This window comes from Lampris incognitus, chromosome 6 (genome assembly GCF_029633865.1).
Source record: "Lampris incognitus isolate fLamInc1 chromosome 6, fLamInc1.hap2, whole genome shotgun sequence".
Taxonomy (NCBI): domain Eukaryota; kingdom Metazoa; phylum Chordata; class Actinopteri; order Lampriformes; family Lampridae; genus Lampris; species Lampris incognitus.
Window position 1 is genome coordinate 7,518,308 of NC_079216.1, and position 22,275 is coordinate 7,540,582.

The 22,275-nt window shown below is 47.7% G+C and overlaps 1 protein-coding gene across 1 annotated transcript in view; it reads left to right on the top strand.

Annotated features, from left to right (window-relative positions):
* Positions 1-22,275, top strand: part of nell2a (neural EGFL like 2a) — a 183,550-nt gene that overhangs the window by 43,986 nt on the left and 117,289 nt on the right. Inside the window, exons 4-10 of the mRNA XM_056281703.1 lie at positions 1,432-1,605; positions 4,964-5,060; positions 10,964-11,036; positions 14,014-14,096; positions 14,582-14,710; positions 15,882-15,984; positions 21,746-21,837. Of these exons, the coding sequence (XP_056137678.1) occupies positions 1,432-1,605; positions 4,964-5,060; positions 10,964-11,036; positions 14,014-14,096; positions 14,582-14,710; positions 15,882-15,984; positions 21,746-21,837 (751 nt within the window). The remainder of the gene's footprint in view (positions 1-1,431; positions 1,606-4,963; positions 5,061-10,963; positions 11,037-14,013; positions 14,097-14,581; positions 14,711-15,881; positions 15,985-21,745; positions 21,838-22,275) is intronic.

Below are 22,275 nucleotides of genomic sequence, written 5' to 3' on the forward strand. Positions count from 1 at the left end.
CAGTGGTTAGCATGGTCACCTCACAGCAAGAAAAGTCCTGGGTTCGAACCCAGGGGTAGTCCAGCTTTGGGGGTCATCCCAGGTCATCCTCCGTGTGGAGTTTGCATGTCCTCCCCGTGTCTGCGTGGGCTTCCTCCGGGTGCTCCGGTTTCCTCCCACAGTCTAAAGACATGTAGGTCAGGTGAATTGGCCGTACGTAATTGCCCCTAGGTGTGTATGTGTGTGTGTGTCGGCCCTGTGATGGCCTGGCGGCCTGTCCAGGGTGTCTCCCCGCCTGCCACCCAGTGACTGCTGGGATAGGCTCCAGCATCCCCACGACCCTATTTGGATAAAGTGAAATAGGGGCTTTTCAATATCTCAGGTTTTCTTCTTTGTCATTAAAATTCACTGTTACATACATCCACATCAAACACTGTCTGGCATTTACAAATCACATTGTATCAAGTGTTTTCAATCACAGGGATAAAGTAACTAAAAGTAACTGTCTGTTAAACTTGAATATAAGGTGAGTATTGAATGTGGTGCTGTCTCTGTGATGGTTATGTTACTCAGCAGGAGATTCAATATTCACCTTATATTTAGCGGCTAATTACTATTTATCCATGTGACACAAAGGATTAAAAAAAAGGGTTCGACATGTGAATAAGTAAATGTGAGATGGCGGATACGAGCAGCTGAAATGAGTTTCCTCCGTAGGGTGTCTGGGCTCAGCCTTAGAGACAGGGTGAGGAGCTCGGACATCCGGAGGGAGCTCGGAGTAGAGCCGCTGCTCCTTCGCGTCAAAAGAAGCCAGTTGAGGTGGTTCGGGCATCAGATCGGGATGCCTCCTGGGCACCTTCCTTTGGAGGTTTTCCAGGCACGTCCAACTGGGAGGAGACCCCGGGGTAGACCCAGAACTCGTTGGAGGGACTACATATCCAAATCTGGCCTGGGAACGCCTTTGGATCCCCCAGGAGGAGCTGGACGGCGTTGCTGGGGAGAGGGGACGTCTGGAGTGCCCTACTTAGCTCGCTGCCACCGCGACCCGACCCCGGAGAAGCGGCTGATGATGAGATGAGCTGCGTTTGACGCGATGTGATTTATGAATTTACGAAGTTGATGTAGGTTATATTTAACACCATGTTATTATGATAAGGAAGCAAACTCGAGATATATAAAAGATCCTGTTTCGCACATATTCAGTAAGTGCAACTCGTCACGGTCCAATTACATCTATTCTCCTTATTTAAGACTTGGTTATTTCTGTGTAGTGAACGGCGTGTAATTTAAAGCCTTACCTATGAAGCAACATAATGACCTACCTGGCAAAACAGAAATATAGCAGCATTGCTGGTCCCCAAGTACCTGATTGAGAACTGTTGTGCGTTATCACTACACGGATGGCTGTGAAAGAAGCTAGTCATCGTCGTCCTCCTCCTCCTCTTCCTGCAGGTTTTTGGAGTTGGAAAGCAGCGGCCAGCGCAGCGAGGTGCGCCTCCATTACCACACCAAAGGCCAGCAGGCGCACACGGAGGTGTTCCCGTACAGCCTGGCCGACGACCAGTGGCACAAGGTCTCCGTTGCCGTCAGTGCCTCGCACGTCGTTCTGTACGTCGACTGCAACAGGTGAGCAGACGCCGACGTGTGGCGATAACAGGGTTGATAGATGCAGAACTGATCCGAACTGGACGCCACGCATTCTTACATGCATGCGTATGTGCACAGGGTGCCCCGAAACAGGACAGTGGTACATCATAGACACAATAATACATTGTCTTGTATGTAATTTGTTATCTTTGGTGTACCGATGTACTGTTTTGTTGGCTATGTGTTGTATTTAAGTTGATTGCAGTTGTGTGTAGCACTATTGTCCAAGTCAGACTTCCCCTCAGGGACAATAAAGTATAGCTTTTCTCATCCCATCTCATCTTTTCCATGGTGGCCTGGCTTGATAAAAGCTGCTTTAAGTTGGCTCCAGTAGACAACATAGAGTGGAGGTAGTATGATTGTTGATAAGGGGCATTTCTAAGCTCTTACAACAGGGGTTCCCAAACTCTTTTTTTTTTTTTTTTGGTGGACCCCCCCCCCCCAATCCGGCCAATTACCCCACTCCTCCGAGCCATCCTAGTCTCTGCTCCACCCCCTCTACCGATCCGGGGAGGGCTGCAGACTACCACATGCCTCCTCCCATACATGTGGAGTCGCCAGCCGCTTCTTTTCACCTGACAGTGAGGAGTTTCACCAGGGGGACGTAGTGCATGGGGGGATCACGCTCCTCCCTCCAGTTCCCCCTTCCCCCCGGAACAACCGCCCCCGACCGACCAGAGGATGCACTAGTGCAGCGACCAGGACACATATCCACGTCCATCTTCCCACCTGCGGACACGGCCAATTGTGCCTGTAGGGACGCCCGATCAAGCCGGAGGTAACACGGGGATTCGAACTGGCGATCCCTGTGTTGGTAGGCAATGGACTAGACCGCCAGCTACCCGGACGCCCTAGGGGTTCCCAAACCTTTTAATGCTTTGAGCTGCCTGAGGCCTGGGACCCACCACATATTATGTGCAGTAAAATGAGCAATAAATTCTATTACCCGACAAAAGGTGAGATAATTAACAGTCCTCTCTATGTTGTCCATCAGTGCAGAAAGTCCCTTTTCAGTCTTTAATCATGACCTACCCACCATCACATGAAACAGACAAGGCATGTCAGCATTATGTCAGGGATATTTTGGATTAGTTATATCAGTGCAGCTAGAGTTTTCTTGTCTTTCTTTATTTTATTCAAATTCTGTCTACAAAGAAAACGTTTTTATTGTGGACATCCTGTGACCCATCCGGACCCCTGCTCCGACCCACAGTTTGAAAACTGCACATGGCTTGAAAATATGAATACCCATCCTATGATTTTTATATAATGGTTAATAACGGCATTACGAGAAAAGTGAAGCAGGATAAGTTTAGACACAAAGTGCTAAATGGTTCAGGTTAGGACAGCCCTTTTGGTCTAGACAGTCTAGTCTGGTAAGTGGTGTGAGGAAGAGGTTAAGTTGAGATAAAAAAAAGAGGAAGACACCAGACACAAGATGTATTGATACGACGATTATTGGTATTTTTGAGCCACCTGCTATCGTTAGCGAGTGCTCCTTGAATCATTTATTAATCCCTGCTTATAGCTGATCATTATACAGTGATACCTATATTTGTGCTGAAAGGGCGTTTTAACAAAATCTCGGGTCTCTTGAATCAAACCGGTCTGGGAGGCCATGCTGAAGTGTTGTTCTAGAATGACGCCACATTTCTGGACAGAGTCGACCTGTTCAGCTAGCTGCAATTCTGGAAGTAGTAGGTGATATATGGCATAACATGGAGAGAACTCCATCCCTGGAACTGAAAATGAAGTAAAAACCAGACATCGGCAGGCATCCGGGTGGCGTAGCGGTCTATTTTGTCGCCTACCAACACGGGGATCAGCGGTTCGAATCCCCGTGTTACTTCCGGCTTGGCCGGACATCCCCAGAGACACAATTGGACGTGTCTGCGAGTGGGAAGCCGGATGTGGGTATGTGTCCTAGTCGCTGCACTAGCGCCTCCTCTGGTTGGTGGGGGCGCCTGTCCAGGGGGGAGGGGGAACTGGGGGGAATAGCGTGATCCTCCCACGCACTACGTCCCCCTGGTGAAACTCCTCATCAGGTGAAAAGAAGGGGCTGGCAAATCCACATGAATCGGAGGAGGTATGTGGTGGTCTGCAACAACTCATTATGCGCTCCCCATCAAATCTGAGGCCATTTTAAAATGTTAACAGAGTAATGGTTGATATACTGAATTTATGCAAATCATGAAGGCTTTTTAAAATGCGTATTGGTTACAGATTAATTCAAAGTGGATCTGTAATTATGGAAACGAAGAGTTGTACCCGTCCAATTACCCCAGGCTTTCGAGCCGTCCCAGTTGCTGCTCCACCCGGGGAGGGCTGCAGACTACCACATGCCTCCTCCGATACATGTGGAGTCGCCAGCCGCTTCTTTTCACCTGACAGTGAGGAGTTTCACCAGGGGGACGTAGCGCGTGGGAGGATCACGCTATTCCCCGCCCCTCCCGGAACAGCCGCCCCCGGCCGACCAGAGGGAGGTGCTCATGCGGCGACCAGGACACATACCCACATCCGGCTTCCCACCCGCAGACACGGCCAATTGTGTCTGTAGGGAGGTCCGATCAAGCCAGAGCTAACACCGGGATTCGAACCGGCGATCCCCGTGTTGGTAAGCAATGGAATAGACCCCTACACTACCCAGAAGCCCCTTGCTACACTTTTTTTTTTTATCTCTGATTTTTCCATTTTTCTTCCAATTTATTGGCCAATCGATTCCTATTCTTAGTTCAAACACCCACCCTCGTACTGCATTCGCTCGCCAACTGCAGTCTCCAAGGAGACGCCTCCCCACTTCCGTGACAAGGCGAATCCAGGCCGAACCACTGCTTTTTCCCCACACACACACAGACGCATTCATGTGACGAACACAAGCCGACTCCGCCCCCCTCCCGAAGACAGCGTTGCCAATTATTGCTGCTTCATCGACGAGTCCGGTCCTAGTCAGATCTGACGAGACCGAGGCGCGAACCCCGGTCCCCAGCGGGCAACTGCAAAGACACAAAGCCGATGCTTAGACCGCTACACCACCACGGACCGGCTACACGTTTTAAGGGCATTTTAACTTGGGGCTTGGAAAGGTCAAGTCTTTCAAGTCAAGGTCAAGTCACGAGTCATCCGTGTTAAAGTCAAAGTCGAGTTGCAAGTCTTTTTCGTTTCTGTCAGGTCAAGTTCAAAGTCAGATCCTGGCTCGAGTCCAAACCTCTGGTCTACCGTCGTACATTAGAAAGTGTTGCGTTCATCCCTCCCGTCTCCCCGTGGTGTGCTGTTCAAACTGACGGGGCGTGAAATGGAAAGTCGGCGTTATATTGTATTTGCATTATTTATTCGGCAGGATCTACGAGAGGGTGGTGGAGATGCCGTACATGGACCTGCCGGAAGACGCCGCCTTCTGGCTGGGGCAGAGGAACAGCGCACACGGCTTCTTCAAGGTTGGCGCCCGGCGCTCTTTCCACAACTTTCCTCACCGTCAGAAAATTTCAGACTTCGATGGCGGTCGAAACCAAAAAGAAATATTCAGGCCGACAATAGAATAGAGTAGAACACACACACACACACGTTCCATGGTCGGTTCTCATTCTCACTCCCCTCCACCTGCAGCTAAGCACAGTGCCATTATTCCACTAACCCTGATCTGGAAAGGAAAAAAACAGGCTCGTTAAAGCTAGTCCGTAGTCCATTGTTTATCTGACATGGAGACGTGGGGACAAATATGCGACCCCCCCAACCCCCTCTCTCAGACTGCCCTGTTCACCAAAACCCCTCCTTCACGCGGGGGAGGGGGGGCATTTTGGAGGTGGCGTCTCATTTTGGTCCATCAGCAGCCACAACTGCTTTATTCAGACCGATGGTGTCGAGTTCTGTTTGATGGGGTACTCAGCGGTAGGTTGTTTTCTCTGTGTGTGTGTGTGTGTGTGTGTGTGTGTGTGTGTGTGTGTGTGTGTGTGTGTGTGTGTGTGTGTGTGTGTGTGTGTGTGTGTTTGCATGGAAATTCATCCACTTCATGAGGGTGTCCTGGCTCTTGAATTTCTTCAGCATTAATTGGCAGATGAAAGAAGACTCCATGGTCACCCACTAGTCTTGTCACATGGTGGTATCTCTCTCTCTCTCTCTCTCTCTGTCTCTCTCTCTCACTCTCTCTCTGTCTCTCTCTCTCTCTCTCTCACTCTCTTTCCATCTCTCACTCTCTTTCTGTCTCTCTCTCCATCTCACTCTTTCTGTTTCTCTCACTCTCTCTCTCTGTCTCTCTCACTCTTTGTTTCTCTGTCTCGCTCTTTCTGTCTCTGTGTTTCTCTCAGTCTCTGTCTCTTTCGCTCTCTCTCGCTCTGTCTTGCTCTCTTTCGGTCTCTTTCTGTCTCTCTCTCACTCTTTCTGTCTCTGTCTGTCTGTCTCACTCTCCCTGTATCTCACTCTTTCTGTCTTTGTCTCTGTCTCACTCTTTCTATCTCTCTCTCTCTCAAAATTCAAATTCAAATTTGCTTTATTGGCATGACAAGCATTCTCATATTGCCAACACATTAATAACATATATAATGACATAACTCTCTCTCACTCTGTCTGTCTGTCTGTCTCTCTCTCTGTGTCTAACTCTTTCTATCGCTTTGTCTCTGTCTCTCTGTGTCTCACTCTTTCTGTCTTCTTTGTCTCTGTCTCTCTGTGTCTCACTCTTTCTGTCTTCTTTGTCTCTCTCTCTGTCTGTCTCTCTGAAGCCATGAGTAGGAAGCGAGGAGAGGCACATCTCCTTTAAAAACCAGCACGGTGCTTCATTAAAGCGCTCACGCCCGCGTGTGCAAATGCTGTCATGTGCACGGACAACACACAAGCACAACGTGAAACAGAGTCTTGGTTTGGCTCGGGTTGACAGCGGAGGATGGGAAAATGGCATCTTTGGCGGTCATAGTGACGACGTGTGAGCTTATCTGTACCTCCTGTAGCCAGGGCGAGACATACTTTCACCAGCATACACACACTGAAGATAAATGTAGTCTGGAGATGGATGAGTACAGTCTGAACACAGAGAAATATAGCCAGAAAACGGATGTAGTTAAATCCACTCAGTCCAGCTACCTTCCCCCGTTCTGCATGTTAGTAAAGGCCTTTATGATAGCTTCTTCCTAGCCAGGTGTGACGGTCATCTCTCACTAGACATTTTATCCCAGTAACTGTTTTCTGACATACCCGATGTGGCAGGTGATAGTCTCCTCCCGGTATTTTGAATTGACGAAGCTGTAGCTGTAAAAATGGAGGTGTCCCCACCTTTCGATCAAACCGGCAAATCGTACATATCCCCACTATTTTATTGCCATCTGCAAAAAAACAAAAGACTTTTTTGTTTATGGGTTGTGAAGTTCCCTGGCTGATGGACGGGGGACAGCGATAGCCATCGTTGGCACAATGCAGTTTTTCTCAATTGTGTTTTTTTTTTGTGTGAAGTAAATAGCTCATGGGTGGCAAATGCTGTTGCCAGTGGAGGGGTTTGATGGAAGAAAGATGCCGGTTAAGGCAGAAACACAGGCTTTTTTTTAATTTAACAATGTGCCTCATGCTGCATGGGCCGGTGTGCTCTGCTGCTGGAGCCGATGCCACGCTCGCTCCTCCCAGAGCGTTCGGAGCGCTGTGTGGCTCCCTTTCCTTGTCTCTCTCCTGCTGTGTCCACATCAGTATCTGTCAGTCCAGGACCCAGCTCCACTGCGGTATATAAGGCGTAGACTGTCAGTTAATTAATTCACCAAAGGGTGTGCTCCAATTATCGGGGCATCACACTGCTCAGCATCCCTGGGAAAGTCTTCTCTAGGGTGCTGGAAAGGAGGCGCCGACCGATTGTCGAACCTCGGATCCAGGAGGAACAATGCGGATTCCATCCTGGCCGGGGAACAACAGACCAACTCTTTACCCTTGCGGAAGTGCTGAGGGGGGCATGGGAGTTTGACCAGCCAGTCTACATGTGTTTTGTGGACTTGGAGAAGGCTTGCAACCGTGTACCCCGGGGCGCTCTGTGGGGGGTACTGCAGGAGTATGGGGTACCAGGGCAGTTGCTACAAGCCATCCGGTCCTTGTATAACCAGTGTGAGAGCTGTGTCCGCATTCTCGGCGCAAAGTCAAACACATTTTCGGTGGGTGTCGGACTCCGCCAAGGTTGTCTCTCGTCTCCAATTCTGTTTGTGACATTCACGGACAGGATCTCAAGGCGCAGCCAAGGTGAGGAGTGTGTCCGTTTTGGGGACCTCAGAATTGCATCTCTGCTTTTTGCAGATGATGTGGTTTTGTTGGCTTCATCAAAACGCGACCTTCAGCACGCACTGGGGCGGTTTGCAGCTGAGTGTGAAATGGCCGGGATGAGAGTCAGCACCTCCAAGTCTGAGGTCGTGGTTCTCTACCGGAAAATGGTGGATTGCTCGATGAGTTATTGCCCCAAGTGAAGGAGTTCAAGTATCTCGGGGTCTTGTTCACGAGTAAGGGTAGGATGGAGCAGGAGATTGACAGGTGGATTGGTGCAGCATCAGCAGTAATGCTGACGTTGTACCAGACCGTTGTGGTGAAGAGGGAGCTGAGCCGGAAGGCAAGGCTCTCAATTTACCAGTCAGTCTTCGTTCCAACCCTCACCTACGGTCATGAGCTTTGGTAGTGACTGAAAGGGTGAGATCATGGATACAAGCAGCTGAAATGAGTTTCCTCCGTAGGGTGTCTGGGCTCAGCTTTAGAGATAGGGTAAGGAGCAGACATCCGGAGGGAGCTCAGAGTAGAGCTGCTGCTCCTTTGCATCGAAAGGAGCCAGTTGAGGTGGTTCGGGCATCTGATTAGGATGCCTTTTTGGGCGCCTTCCTTTGGAGGTTTTCCGGGCACGTCCAACTGGGAGGAGACCCCGGGGTAGACCCAGAACTCACTGGAAGGACTACATGTCTAAACTGGCCTGAGAACGCCTTGGGATCCCCCAGGAGGAGCTGGAGGGCGTTGCTAGGGATAGTGCCCTACTTAGCTTGCTGCCACCGCGACCCGACCCCGCAGAAGCGGCTGACGATGAGATGAGATGACTGTCGATTAGGGACACCTGAGGCTGATCACTAATCAACCACCCTACTAACTGAAATGTCTGCTGTCCTGCGAGTGGCTGCCTTGCTGAGAGCAGTGCATGCATATCTACTACTACTACTACTACCCTCTACTTTTTTCATTATTATTATTTTATCTTGTTTGTACCACTGGGGAGTTGCACTTAATTTCGTTTTACAGCTGTGCAATGACAAATAAAGACATTCGTTCATTCGGCTGCTCCCGTTAGGGGGCGCCACAGCAGATCATCCGTTTCCATCTCTTCCTGTCCTCTGCATCTTCCTCTGTCACACCAGCCACCTGCATGTCCTCCCTCACCACATCCAAAAACCTCCTCTTTGGCGTTCCTCTTCTCCTCTTCCCTGGCAGCTCCATATTCAGCATCCTTCTCCCAGTATACCCAGCATCTCTCCTCCACACATGTCCAAACCATCTCAATCTTGCCTCTCTTGCTTTGTCTCCAAGCCGTCCAGCCTGAGCCGTCCCTCTAATATACTCGTTCCTAATCCTGTCCTTCTTCATCACTCCCAATGACAAAGTCAACATCTTAAACTCTGCCACCTCTGAGACATAAAACAGTTTTTCTAAAACCACTTTTTTACCAAAACACTTATAGAATATATCAGTGATGTGACATGTGAAGGACAACAGTCTGTACATGAGCTCGTTAGTGCACCATTAGTAAGTAGCCATCCTAAAAGACCTCAGTAGTGTTAGAAATACATTTTTGGGTTGTGTTAGGCTTCGTAGAAAGTGAGCGTTGACTTGATTCACAGCGACTTCGGTGTTTTGAAGAGTTTACTGAATATATTGGAGTAAAACTGATAAGAAGTGTCACTTGTGAGACTGCAGGTATTACTGTTGTGTTGTGGCGGCCATGTTGCACAGGAATAACTTGGAAATAATTCAAATATGCAAGGAATGATCATGCAGCGAGTCGTTTTCACTTAAACACATTTTTTCGTGACATCATTCATAGTGCAATAGGCTGCAACAGTCTCTGCAGTGCTAATGGCTGGCGCAGATGAAGCACAGATGCATTATGGGAAATGTCTACAAATGGATATGCGTTCACCTCTACTTACATGTATAATAAACATGCAACTTGTATCTTCTTCCATTTCGGCGGCGCTGCCATGAACCATCAGCGGCGGGTTTCCTCAGGACTGTTAAATGTGTGGCCGGTAAATTGAAGTGGCGAGTCAATTTAAAAAACAATTTTCCCAAGTTGCACCGCTCCGCTCCTGGAAGGGGCAATAAATGCACTCAAGGAATGAAATGGACCCCGTTGCCATGGTGACCAAGTGTCTGTGTGTGCATGTGTTTGTGTGTGTGTTTTTTTTTTTTTTTTGCCTGTCTGCATATGTGTGTGTGTGTTTGTGTGTGTGTGTTTTTGTGGGTACGTCTATGTTTATAGGTGTACACATTTCTGTGTGTGTGTCTGTAGATCTGTGTACATGTTAATGTGTGTGTGTGTGTGTGTGTGTGTGTGTGTGTGTGTGTGTCTGTGGATCTGTGTACATGTTAATGTGTGTGTGTGGGTGTGTGTGTTGTATCTGTGGATCTGTGTACATGTTAATGTGTGTGTGGATCTGTGTCCATGTTAATGTGTGTGTGTGTGTGTGTGTGTGTGTGTGTGTGGGTGTGTCTGTGGATCTGTGTACATGTTAATGTGTGTGTGTGTGTGTCTCTGGTTCAGCCATAGGATGAAAGGCCATTAAGCGGGAGACCTGTGAGTCAGATAGACTCTGTACTCCCTGTTTATGTTCCTCACATCATTGGTTCAGCTGCATCTTACTAGTGTCGAGTTATGAATGAGACCAAGTTGCCGGGGCGACAGCCGGGGATCACATTATCTCCAAACTAGCTTGTCAGTGCACGCGGCCGTCTGAATTACTAAATGTTTCATTGTGTTTCGCTTTTATGAGCGCAGCATTTACACAGGTGCCCATAACTCACTTTTGTGCGTGTGCTGCGTTGGACTGTACACTTGTGCGGCAGATGTACTCGTACGATGAAGGTACACACAGGCCGCATGCTGTTCCGGTAGCATCCTCATCCACACACGGAGATGTTTCCTGTGGTCTGGTGGAGACCAGCCGCTCTCCTCACAGCTCTGTTCCCTTCCATCAGAACAGTGCTGCTGGCTGCCTAACCTCACTTGACATGGGAAAACTGATTATGTGCTGTGTGTGTGTGTGTGTGTGTGTGTGTGTGTGTGTGTGTGTGTGTGTGTCTGTGTCTGTGTCTGTGTCTGTGTGTGTCTGTGTGCGTGCACGAGCAGGGGATAATGCAGGACGTGGAGATCCTCGTGATGCCTCAGGGCTACATCTCGCAGTGTCCAGATCTCAACAGAAGTGAGTGCAGTCATCTTATCTGAGGCATTCATATTTAGGAAGCATCTCACCATGTGTCTGAACTCTTCATCTCACCATGTCTCTGAACTCTTCATCTCACCACGCATCTCACCATGTGTCTGAACTCTTCATCTCACCATGTGTCTGAACTCTTCATCTCACCATGTGTCTGAACTCTTCATCTCACCATGTGTCTGAACTCTTCATCTCACCGTGTCTCTGAACTCTTCATCTCACCACGCATCTCACCATGTCTCTGAACTCTTCATCTCACCACGCATCTCACCATGTCTCTGAACTCTTCATCTCACCATGTCTCTGAACTCTTCATCTCACCATGTCTCTGAACTCTTCATCTCACCATGTATCTGAACTCTTCATCTCACCATGTTTCTGAACTCTTCATCTCACCATGTCTCTGAACTCTTCATCTCACCATGTGCCTGAACTCTTCATCTCACCATGTCTCTGAACTCTTCATCTCACCATGTGCCTGAACTCTTCATCTCACCATGTCTCTGAACTCTTCATCTCACCGTGTGCCTGAACTCTTCATCTCACCGTGTGTCTGAACTCTTCATCTCACCATGTGCCTGAACTCTTCATCTCACCATGTCTCTGAACTCTTCATCTCACCATGTGCCTGAACTCTTCATCTCACCATGTCTCTGAACTCTTCATCTCACCATGTGCCTGAACTCTTCATCTCACCATGTCTCTGAACTCTTCATCTCACCATGTGCCTGAACTCTTCATCTCACCGTGTGTCTGAACTCTTCATCTCACCATGTGCCTGAACTCTTCATCTCACCATGTCTCTGAACTCTTCATCTCACCATGTGCCTGAACTCTTCATCTCACCATGTCTCTGAACTCTTCATCTCACCATGTGCCTGAACTCTTCATCTCACCATGTCTCTGAAGTCTTCATCTCACCATGTCTCTGAAGTCTTCATCTCACCATGTCTCTGAACTCTTCATCTCACCATGTCTCTGAACTCTTCATCTCACCATGTGTCTGAACTCTTCATCTCACCATGTGCCTGAACTCTTCATCTCACCATGTCTCTGAACTCTTCATCTCACCATGTGCCTGAACTCTTCATCTCACCATGTCTCTGAACTCTTCATCTCACCATGTGCCTGAACTCTTCATCTCACCATGTCTCTGAACTCTTCATCTCACCATGTGCCTGAACTCTTCATCTCACCATGTCTCTGAAGTCTTCATCTCACCATGTCTCTGAAGTCTTCATCTCACCATGTCTCTGAACTCTTCATCTCACCATGTCTCTGAACTCTTCATCTCACCATGTGTCTGAACTCTTCATCTCACCATGTGTCTGAACTCTTCATCTCACCATGTCTCTGAACTCTTCATCTCACCATGTGCCTGAACTCTTCATCTCACCATGTCTCTGAACTCTTCATCTCACCGTGTTTCTGAACTCTCCATCTCACCGTGTGTCTGAACTCTTCATCTCACCGTGTCTCTGAACTCTTCATCTCACCATGTCTCTGAACTCTTCATCTCACCATGTGTCTGAACTCTTCATCTCACCATGTGTCTGAACTCTTCATCTCACCATGTCTCTGAACTCTTCATCTCCTCTCTCCTGGAGAGTTGCCCTGTACCGGGCCGCTGTTCATCTGTTCGTTTTTGTGAAGACACTGCTTAGTTTACATTCAAATTCAGTCTGAATCCCTGTTCTCTGTTACAGGTTGACACAGCATCTTATAGACCCCGTTTCCATCATTTTGCCCGACTGAAACCTTTGCTGATGTTACATCTTAATCCACATCATTTCTCATTTAGAAACACAATGCAGGCGTCCGGGTGGCGCGGCGGTCTATTCCGTTGCCTACCAACACAGGGATCGCAGGTTTCCGAATCCCCATGTTACCTCCGGCTTGGTCGGGCGACCCTACAGACACAATTGGCCGTGTCTGCGGGTGGGAAGCCAGATGTGGGCATGTGTCCTGTTTGCTGCACTAGCGCCTCCTCTGGTCGGTCAGGGGCGCCTGTTCGGGGCGGGGGGGACTGGGGGGGCTAGCGTGATCCTCCCATGCGCTACGTTCCCCTGGCGAAACTCCTCACTGTCAGGTGAAAAGAAGTGGCTGGCGACTCCACGTGTATCGAAGGAGGCGTGTGGTAGTCTGCAGCCCTCCCCGGATCAGCAGAGGGGGTGGCGCAGCGACTGGGATGGCCCGGAAGAGTGGGGTAATTTGCCGGATACAATTGGGGAAAATCAGAAAAAAGAAAACATGCATATTAATTAATTGTTCAATCAAACAAATAAACAATGTATCAATTAATCAAGGCCATAACTCCCTTGGGTCTTTCCTGTGAAAGATGTGGAATGTCCATCTGCCAACCACAGTGATACGCCGGGTCTTCGTGCAGCCCCTTTTGAATTCATCTGTCATCAGTGAAAGGGCAAAACAAATCAATAGCCACCGCATAATGAATCCGTCGTATGAATAATGACACCAGCGTTTGCCCCTCACATGAATTTCTCCTGAGAGGAGGTGCAAATTCCTCCTCTTCCTGGGGTGTAGAGAAGTGTAACCCTGCCTAAACTCCGTGCACTCGTCGCTTCATCCTGACACTCTATATAATGACAATTCAGAGCGCACATCATAGTATCAAACCGGTGGCTTTGTGAGGACTGGGACTCTCAACACAGTTTGTGTGTGGGAGTGTTGGAAAAGGATGTTTGTTTGCATGTAAATCTTCAAGATTGTTTTTTTAAGAACCATCTTTTTCATTTCCATTTCATCAGTGGATAAGACCAACGTGTCATCTCTGCCCACCAGTACAGTATTTCCCTCTCTGATAGTGATGTTATGTCTTCGTTTATGACATCATAGAACCTCTTCTGTTTTAGTATTTAGAATTATTAGCAGTAGCCATCCCAGCATGACATCCCGTTCCATCCTTTGTACCAAACTACTCCCTCTCTCTCTTTCACCCCAGCGTGCCCGACCTGCAACGATTTCCACGGGCTCGTGCAGAAGATCATGGAGCTTCAGGACATCCTCGCCAAAACATCCAGCAAGGTCTGGGTTTGTTTGGGATTTGTTTCTCTTCTTCTCTTAATCCAAAATGCAGCCAGGGCAACACGGCAGTACTTCTCACTTTAACTGTGGTGCAGTTGTGTGAGTTTTCAAGTCGACTACAGCCAGACAACTTGGACGTCGGCTGTCAGCTTTTCTGTTTGACACAGTAGTCAGTTTGTAGAAGGCTTAAATTCTTGCTTTTTTGGGGGGGGGGGGGGTCAGTCCCCTCCCCCCCTTTGGTTGCCCACCATATCTTCCAGAGGGAGTGCGTTGTTCTGTGTAACTATATGGCTTTCTCCTCTACTTTCCTTCCGATCATTTGTGTGTCTTTCTTCTCACGTTCCTCACATCATTTCTCACTTTCCTCTCTCCCCCTCGTCCTTTCTTGTCCTCTCCTTCTACCTCTCTCTCTCTCTCTCTCTCTTCTTCTTCTTCATCCCCTCCTCTTCTCCTGCTCCTTTGTGTTGGTGCGTTGGTGTGAGCAGCTGTCCAGGGCAGAGGAGAAGATGAATGGCCTTGATGGCTGCTATTGTGAGAGAACCTGCAGCATCAAGGGGGTCGTCTACAGGGAGGATGAAGGCTGGACAGATGGCTGCAGGAACTGCACGTGCACGGTGGGGCTCCACGCACGTCTACCCCCGTGTTTGGATGTGTGCGAGTGTGTGTGTACACTTGCATGCGCACAAGTATAGGCCTCTATGTGCCAGCATCTGTGTGTGTGTTTGTCCGCTTGTGCACACATGCTGAGCAACTCCTGTTCTGGCCGGTGCCCTTTGTTTTGCCCCTGTTCATCAAGTGTCTGAGGGGGGTGGGCGTTGGTTGGGAGGGGCCGCGGGTTTTTTTTTTTTGGGGGGGGGGGGTTAGAATGCTGGAGCCCTTCATTGTTGTGGGTTTACGTTCTCATTATTCTTTTCAAATAGAAGAGGGTTGCCCCAGTTACCCAAAACAGAAACTCGACCGTGTTGAAATTGGCCATGATACCAAGGATTAGACAGGTCCACAAAAAGTGTTAAGCAGTTTTTAGACCCCTCTCAAGGGTCCACTTTAAACTAAGTGTGAATAATTGCAGAAAGGGAATCAACACTGATTGGCGATCTGGGCTTTGCAATACATCAGTAAACAAATTTCACCCCCTGCCAGTCTCCTCGCTGGCGCTGGAACGACAGCCTCGTCCGCCGCCACCGAGCCCCTTCAAACTAGTCAATGAAACGGGTTCGCGCACCACTTACCATCTTGCGATGCCAGGAAATCGCATATCTCTCAGCACATCGCACCTAATTGCTCCTGACAGATGATAATTATCATGCGGGATTCGGCTCTGCCTGCTCATCCAGTGAAACCTCTGCGTTCGCTGGGGGACCGTGTGATGCCAATTCTGGGCTGCAATTAAGGAATTAGAAAGAATATGTTCCTTACCTCATGTGTGGCAATTAGCTGCGACCTTTCACATGCAAAGGTCACATGTTAAGATGTTATCAATTATGAGGATCAGGCTCAGAGATGTGCATGTGGCACAGCTCTCCTTCACAGAAGTGTTAATTGTCAGTGCGGCGAGAGAAGGCAGATGAAGTCGTATTAGAGGTATAAGACAATGTCATCCATATAATCTGGTTTCTTAAGGTTGCTGGGTAGATTTAGTTAACCGCTGTCTTCACAGCTGGGAGGTTATGTGTGTGTGACTGGCTGTCATTTTTAAGGGGGCCATGCTGTGTTTCTCTCACTCTCTCTCTCTCTCTCTCTGTCTGTCTGTCTCTCTCGCTCACTATGTCTCTCTTTCTCCAGCAGAATGGGACTGCGCAGTGTGAGGCCATCTCCTGTCCCCCCCCTCAGTGCCCAGCGGGCACGGTGCCGGCCTACGTCAAGGGTGCCTGCTGCAAAGAGTGCCAGCGTGAGTGGAGTCCCCCATTGACCTTCTCACCCGCCTCCACTCATGCAGTCGAATACACAATCAAACAGGTGCACAGGAGTCATGCGGGAGGACACGCGCTCGCGCATCCACCTAAAATGCAGGCGTGCACCCAAACACAGATGTGCGTATATGTGCTAAATGCACATATACGTTCACTGTAAATGAGCACTGAAAACACACATGCACAGCAACACGCACACCTCCGTCATCGCCAGCAGATATTCACAGCACGCCTCCACAATGGCTGCCTGACAACTGACCAGGGCTCTGCTGCGTTGCTAAGCTACCTCCCAACTTGCCTCCCGCGATACATCCATCCTTTTTTGCATATATATATGGACCAATCAATTATTAACCAACTGGTTTCAGATCACAAAATGGCCACCAGCCAAACAGGTGAGAGCCATAGAAATGAACAGAACCAGAACCATGTTTATTGGCCATGTAGGTTTGCACATATATGGAATGTGACTCCGGTTTCGTGGCTCTCTGTGTACTTAACATAGAATAACAACACAACAATCTTCAAGTATATACACAAGGATTGACTTATACAGGCGAAATATGAAGGTGATAAAGTGCAATGGTGCAGACAATGTATCAGAGATGCTGAAATAGAAATCTTTTTGACAGCTTTGAAGGATTCTAAAAATGATCCGGCTCAATGCTAATAGGTTTTGCTCATGCAGAACACAAACTACCAGGTCAAATCTTTTTTCTTTCCTTTTTTCGCATCTTTGTTTGGTTATCCTCTTTTGTGAAGATACGTTGCTTCTGGCAAAATAATTCAGTTTCATCACAAATCTGTAGTCCTTTTTTTTTCCTTTTGCTAAAGACTGACACTAAACTCTCATTATCCTGCGCGCCCAGCCAACGCCTCTGCATCTCGTATTCTCTGTACTTCCCTGTCAGTAGAAACAGATTTCAGAGGATATTAGCTCCGCTCCCCTTGACGTTCTTTCTTTTATAGAACCAAATGACCCCCGAAGAGACGTGATTTGTTTGCTTTTGAAATCTAATAGGAACACGGTAGTCCTTGGAACATGGCGTGGCATGTTGGAAAATGATTTTATTAACTCCGTTATTGGCTAGAGGACATGCTCTGAATAACGTACTTGGTCCTGTTGTGCAAAGATGCTTTTACAAGCGGGGCTTTATGAGTACTGTGTGCATGTAACGAGGGTATTTTTAGCAGACGTTGCCGTACATCGTTTTGCCAATTGTGTTCACTTCAGAACTTGCTCACCACGCGCCCACGCACTGCCGCAGTTGGGCATAGACGGCTCTCATCTGTTGTGCCATCGGCGGGGGCTTCGCTCTCTGGCCGAACGCTGGACACAATTTAAATCTCTTCTCACCGAGGAACTGTTAGATGTCGACACTAAACAGCTTGCGTCCGCGCCATTTCTGCACTCCCAGGGATCATGCGAAAGCGGAACGTGTAACTCCAAAATCACGTCTGTAGCACAAATAAATGGCGCATAATCCCAAATATAGCGACATAATGCGTCAGCTACTTTTTTTGTTATCTGAAAGTTCAGTTCTTCCCTTGAATGATTAGTGCTGCTGTAGACACTGTAGACACTGTACACACTCTCTCTTGCTTTGTCTCCAAACCATCCAACCTGAGCTGTCCCTCTAATATACTCGTTCCTAATCCTGTCCTTCTTCATCACTCCCAATGAAAATCTTAGTATCTTCAACTCTGCCACCTCCAGCTCCTCCTCCTGTCTTTTCATCAGTGCTACTGTCTCCAAACCATCTATCATAGCTGGTCTCACAACCATCTTGTAAACCTTCCCTTTAACTCTTGCTGGTACCCTTCTGTCACAAATCACTCCTGACACTCTTCTCCACCCACTCCACCTTGCCTGCATGCTCTTCTTTACCTCTCTTCTGCACTCCCCGTTATTTTGGACAGTTGAGTCCAAGTATTTAAACTCCTACGCCTTCATCACCTCTACTCCTTGCATCCTCACCTTTCCGCTGTCCTCTCTCTCATTCATGCCTGTGTTCCGTCTTGCTCCTACTGCCTTTCATTCTTCTCTCCAGTGCATACCTCCACCTCTCCAGGCTCTCCTCAACTTGCGCCCTACTTTCACTAGAGGTCACAATGTCATCTGCAAACATCACCGTCCACGGAGACTCGTGCCTGATCTCGTCCCTCAACCTGTCCATCATCATTGCAAACAAGAAAGGGCTCAGAGCCGATCCTTGATGTAATCCCACCTCCAGCTTGAACCCATCTGTAATTCTAACCACACACCTCACCACTGTCACACTTCCCTCATACATATCCTGCACCACTCCTACATACTTCTCTGCAACTCCCGACTTCCTCAACAATACCACACCTCCTCTCTGGGCAACCTATCATATGCTTTCTCTAAATCCACGAAGACACAATGCAACTCCCTCTGGCCTTCTCTATACTTCTCCATCAACATTCTCAAAGCAAACATCGCATCTGTGGTGCTCTTTCATGGTATGAAACCATACTGCTGCTAGCTAGTCATCACCTCACCTTGAAAATTGGTACCAGTTTACTATTACTCCACTCCTCAGACATCCTCTCACTTTCCAAGATTGTGTTAAACAATCTATTTAAAAACTTCACTGCCATCTCCCCTAAACATCTCCATGCTTCCACAGCTATATCAACTGGAACAACCGCCTTTCCACTCTTCATCCTCTTCATAGCTGACCTCACTTCCTCCTTGCTAATCCACCGTGCTTCCTGATGCACTATCCCCACATCGTCCAACCTTCTCTCTCGCTCTCTCTCATTTTCTTTATTCATCAGCCCCTCAGAGTACTCCTTCCACCTTCTCAACACACTTTCCTCGCTTGTCAGCACATTTCCATCTCAATTCTTCATCCACCTGTCCACCTGTGTGCACTTTGCTCCACTCTTATATGCCATACTGTGTTCCTCCCTCTCCTTGAAATATGTATTCAGCACAGCCATTTCCAGCCTTTTCGCAAAATCCACCACCATCTGTCCTTCTGCATTCCTCTCCTTGACACCATACCTGCCCATCACCTCTGTTCTCTTCTCCAACATTCCCACTGAAGTCCACTCCAATCACCACTCTCTCCTCCTTGGATACACTCTTCACCACGTCATCCAGCTCACTCTAGAACTCTTCTTTCTCTTCCATCTCGCACCCAACTTGTGGGGCATATGCGCTGATAACCTTCATCATCACACCTTCGATTTCCAGCTTCATACTCATCACTCTGTCTGACACTCTCTTCACCTCCAACACACTCTTGACATACTCTTCTCTCAGGATTACCCCAACCCCATTTCGCCTCTCATCTGCACCATGGTAGAAGAGTTTGAAACCACCTCTGATGCTCCTGGCTTTACTCCCCTTCCACCTGGTCCCTTGCACACACAGTATATCTACCTTCCTTCTCTCCATCATATTGGCCAACTCTCTCCCTTTACCAGTCATAGTGCCAACATTCAAAGTTCCAACTCTCACCTTCACAGTCCTACTTGCCCTCCACTCCCGGTGCCTCTGGACATGCCCTCTCCCTGTCTTATTCCTTCAACAGTATCATAGTTTTGACCAGCACCCTGGTGGGTAACCATACCAGTGGCGGTCGTTGGTAACCCCGGCCTCAACCGATCCAGTATGGAAATCAGATTTATGATCCGCATATTTGATTTGGCAATTGTTTTACACCGGATACCCTTCCTGATGCAACCCTCCCCATTTATGCAGGCTTGGGACCGGTACTAAGAATGCACTGGCTTGTACATCCTAAGTGGCTGGGTTGAGTGATGTCGTTACTGCCTGTCAGATTTAATCATAACTCAGTGTGCCATATCGGGGAAATATCTCTAATGAAAATATAATCATGGTTCAGACAATCTGCATAATTGTTTACCATGAGTTGGTGTGTCTTGTTACTCTAGTTTGACTTTTGGGCCCAAAAAAGTGGAGAACCACTGTATTAGGCTACAGTGTGTAATGTGTACAACCAAGACTACAAGATGAGACAGTCTGCCACAACCTCATATCTAACATAAGCCGGAAGGATATCTAATGTCAATGTGAATATGTTCACGTGTTAGCTAAAGAGGCGCTTCAACCTGACATCAAACGTTATCTCATCTGAGTCTGACATATCACCAAACTATGAACATTAAGGTATAGCTTTCATGAAGTTAGTATATTATTATTATTATTATTATTTCAAAGTAGCCTACCTTTTGGTAAATGGCCTCCTTAGCTCTTTGACTGGCTTGTTATAGATCTATGACCACAAATACTTGCACCGGTTTAGTTGCAGATCCCAGCATTGTTTATTATAACAAAGCAGAGGAACGTGAAGCTGGTAATACACATTGTTGCTTTGTCCAAAAATCACATTCACACTAACTCTGTAATGATGCATGTTACTTATCCATTCACTCCATGCTCGACTCCTCAGATTAAAACCAGACCGTAAATTGGTGTTATGTGGGTGTACCATGGCAGGGATCACCTAACACCTTGCAGTTTGTCCTGCAGAACAAAATCCATGACTTTAACAGGTTTAGATATGGTTGGAACCTGTTTTTTATTCTTAATCCAAAAATGTCCAGCCTAACTGTCTTATTAGATCAGTATATGCTATAATGTATGGTATACTATATTATTCAGATTATTCATGAGTTAATTTAGAGGAAGTTAGAACACAGGGTGTGTATAATCCATTTTTGTTTTGTGGTTTGCTTAGAGCATTTGACTACTTAATAGCCTTAACCTTTGTAGATGAGCTCAGAAAAAGGTCGTATTTATTTGTCATTACTAATGTTAGCCTACTTGACTATAAAGGTTCTGCAAAATAAGAGACTGGCCATCAACAGTTATGTGTATGCATGTAGCCTATTAGTTTATCTTTTAGCCTACTGTTAATACGATATTAATGCATATAAAAATTCTGTGTGCTGGACGTGTACATTAACAGCACATTATGGCAACCTCTAGCTGTCCTTTTGCCCCTCCAAAAAATTCCTGGAACCGCCACTGGGATGACAAGCGCACAGCTAATTAACGCGTGCTCCTGCTTTGGAGAGACGAGTACCGCTGTGAGTCCCCCACAACAAAGACACGACTCTCCCACCTCATTTGGCTGCGTCGGGCCCCTGACGGAGTTGGTGCCTCTGGGTCTTTTTTTTTTTTTTTTTTTTTTTGGTGGTCGATCCGCTAGAATGTCAAATGGTTCTTTCAGATAGACGTCCCTTTCATGACGGGCTGCTTTGTGATAGGGCCCGGCCTATGCTGTCAATCATTTTGCTTCGTTAAGTCTGAGGCTGTCTGACCCAAACTGCACAGCAAACGCAGACTCTTCCTCTCAAAATGATACGAACCCTGTTGCCTATCCGTGACGCGAGCATTTCCTCGACGGCTCGGAAGGGATGTTTTAGCCTTCTCTCCGCGCACAGTTGTGGTTATTTCATCGCCACTGCGTTGTACTCAGCCATGCAGATTGGTTTAATTTCATGTGTTGCCTGGATAAAGGCTCTACATGTAAACAGAGTCATCTGATGTCAGGTTCTGATGAGCACTTTGGAAATTCAATATAATCAGTCAGACACGACTGGAGACAGAATGCAAAACTTCAGTTCATGGGCTTAATTTTGACGCTGATGAAGTCTATTGTCTGTGTATGTGTGTGTGTAGAGGACTGTGTAAATGAATGCTTTTATGTATAATGATGCTCTCTCCATGTTTCCAACCAGCTGTGTGCACGTTTGGTGGCAGAGAGCTGGTGGAGGGGGAGAGGAAAGCTGTGCGTGACTCCTCTGGAAGGTGCCTGCTATTTGAATGCAAGGTAAGTCACTCCAATGCACTCACACACACACATACACACACACACACACACACACACAGAAACACACACACACGCGCACTCAAACACAAATAAATGCACAGACACTTGTATGCACATACACACACACCTCCATGCATGCAGGTATGCAAATACAATGCACACATGCACACACATGCAATGCCCACACACTAAAACTCGCACATACACACTTTGTCAAAGCAGTTTTCACAAACATCCATCGAGGTACATACCCAACAATAATTCATGTAACCAAGCGCTCTGACTCAATTAATTTCCATCTTGTGCTGTATGACAGCTCACTAAACAGTCGTTCCATAGTTGTGCTGCGCCAACACGGGAGGCTAAATCAAGCCTAAATGAGCTAGCGTGCTAGGACGTCGGCTTCGGCTGAATTTATTGATCCCACTTGCCAGCTTT